Source organism: Oncorhynchus nerka, linkage group LG18, assembly GCF_034236695.1.
Source record: "Oncorhynchus nerka isolate Pitt River linkage group LG18, Oner_Uvic_2.0, whole genome shotgun sequence".
Taxonomy (NCBI): domain Eukaryota; kingdom Metazoa; phylum Chordata; class Actinopteri; order Salmoniformes; family Salmonidae; genus Oncorhynchus; species Oncorhynchus nerka.
Window position 1 is genome coordinate 83,447,295 of NC_088413.1, and position 2,378 is coordinate 83,449,672.

The 2,378-nt window shown below is 42.3% G+C and overlaps 1 protein-coding gene across 1 annotated transcript; it reads left to right on the plus strand.

The window, feature by feature from the left end:
* Nucleotides 1-273: 273 nt before the first annotated feature.
* On the plus strand, nucleotides 274-1,361 carry LOC115127328 (homeobox protein not2-like). The gene is made up of 3 exons (XM_065004441.1): nucleotides 274-656; nucleotides 773-945; nucleotides 1,112-1,361. The coding sequence occupies exons 1-3, from the start codon at nucleotides 320-322 to the stop codon at nucleotides 1,271-1,273; spliced, it is 672 nt and encodes a 223-aa protein (XP_064860513.1). The 5' UTR covers nucleotides 274-319; the 3' UTR covers nucleotides 1,274-1,361.
* The last annotated feature ends 1,017 nt before the right edge of the window (nucleotides 1,362-2,378 follow it).

The window sequence follows — 2,378 nt, forward strand, 5'->3', positions numbered from 1 at the left end:
TAGAGTATTTGACAGGCCCAGCTTGTACTACACCATCAATGAATTGGATAGGTTGTAGGGATGCTCGTTCCTCTCATCTGCTACTTAGAAAGACAAAGACCCGCTGGGGGGGCTGTTGACACCTCGAGGTCCGGGGAGGGTATAAAGAGGGACCTGTTTCAGTTGAGAGCAGTACTACTCTCCTCGCTGCACCAGGAGAAACAGCCTACGTTGGACATACATTAACTTTGTTTTCCTCGCTTTTCCTTTTTCCATCACGACTGACAGCATGCAAGTACCGAACAGATCAACAGGAGTGGGAGCGTACGGGCACTCCGCCATGCGCCATTACGCTTCGCTCTATCCACAGCGCAACAGTAGCCAGTGCGCAGCGGCGACCAAGCCTGCCAGCGGGAAATCTTTCACCATTGACGCCCTGCTCGCCAAGCCGTCGGAGACACACATAGACCGAACGAGTCCCATTCACTGTAGACTCAAATACCAACCGACAGCGCCACTACATCCCTTCCAGACCCAGATGAGCTCAGCGCTGCCACAGTACCTCTACTCGCCCAACATGCTGCACACGCCGGTGCACAGTCACACACAACCCGGATACTCTGTCTACTGCTGTCCGCCGTTCTCATGCCATGGGGCCTTTTACGCACACGGTAAATGTCAATCTAACGTGCCATTCTAACTTATTCAATGATCCAAACTAAACACAATGGCCTAAAGAAAAGTCCGACATGGGTTTTAAACTGTTGTCCATCTCTTTCCTTCACAGAAACAGGTCTATCAATGTCCCACTCATTCAAACACAAGGAAGGGAAATCCAAGCGGATGCGCACCAGCTTCACCAACGAGCAGTTGGACCGTCTGGAGAAGGAGTTCTCCCGGCAGCAGTACATGGTCGGCTCGGAGAGGTTCCTTCTGGCGTCGGGTCTGCAGCTCACAGAGGCTCAGGTACAAACCAGATTCCAACTCAAACTGCAAACTTTATTTGAACTAAAGCAAAGCCCCAATTTAATAGTCTTTTAAGAATGAGAATTAGAATGATAATACGATTGGCACTGACGTTTATAACGTTAAAAAAAATCCTTAAAACCAAAATTCCTTTTCTTATTTTCAGGTTAAAGTGTGGTTCCAGAATCGACGCATCAAATGGCGCAAGCAGAGTCTGGAGCAACAGCAGAACAAGCTGGTTAAACTGGGCCTGGCCACCCCAGTGACGAGTCCTGGTTCTCAAGGTCTGGGGGAGGAGGCGGAGGAGATCGACTTCTCAGACGGATAAGATGTACATAAAGACGGGCTCCCTGACTACTGCTGACCGGTCTTGGACCACAGAACCGGGCATCTGTATACACCGCTCAAGACACGGAGCCGAGGACCACACCACCCATTACTGTATAAATATTTAATTCATAGATGTATAGTTCTATATTTAAACGATGTTTCTTACTTTATTGCTCTTATGAGTGTCTCTGTGAATTCAAACGTTTGTATATTTTGATTGACATATTCAATAAATATATTTTCTAAATGTTGAGCCATTTCTTATCCCAGTACTGTTTTAAAACAATCATATCCATGAAAACACGTTGAAGTAGAGGTTGAGAAAACATCTCAGACTAAATAAGAACTTTGAATTGAACGTTTGAATCGGATTATATCGCGAAGCAAACTAATGGATGTCAAAGACGTTGAGTTGGTAGAATAATTTATTATTTCAGGTTCATTTCTATTTTTGGTTAAGTGGAATTTAAGAGAAATTAAACAAAGCATATCAGCATTTGTACTATTTTAGAGAACACTGTCTATTCTAGACGATATAAACTTGAAATGCAGAGCAATTTCATGGTCTTTTTTTGGGGGGTGAAATAATCATTATTTTTTTTTTTTATTATTTTTTTATTATTTCTAAACCAAGTTGAGACCATATTATGTAAATCCTTGGCATTTTTGAAGATATTACTCCCTACATTTTAGCCTCTCTCTCCCCCCCCTCCCAAGGGGATCAACCCCCCAAGGGGTTTTATTGGCATGGAAAACATATGTTTACATTGCCAAAGCAAGTTAAACAGATGATGAACATAGGTGGAATAGGAAATCCGAAATGAACAGTAAACCTTACACTCACAAAAGTTTCAAAATAATATACATTATTTAAAATATAATCGCAATGTACAGTGTTGTAACAATGTGTTTAAGTACAAAAGGGAAATTATATAAACATAAATATGGGTTGTATTTACAATGGTGTTTTTTCTTCACTGGTTGCCATTTTCTTGTGGTAACAGGTCAAAATTGGATTTACTTTCGAATGTTTTATGGGTCTCTGTAAACTGAGGGAAATACACTATGTTGCCAAAAGTATGTGGACACCAGCTTGTCAAACA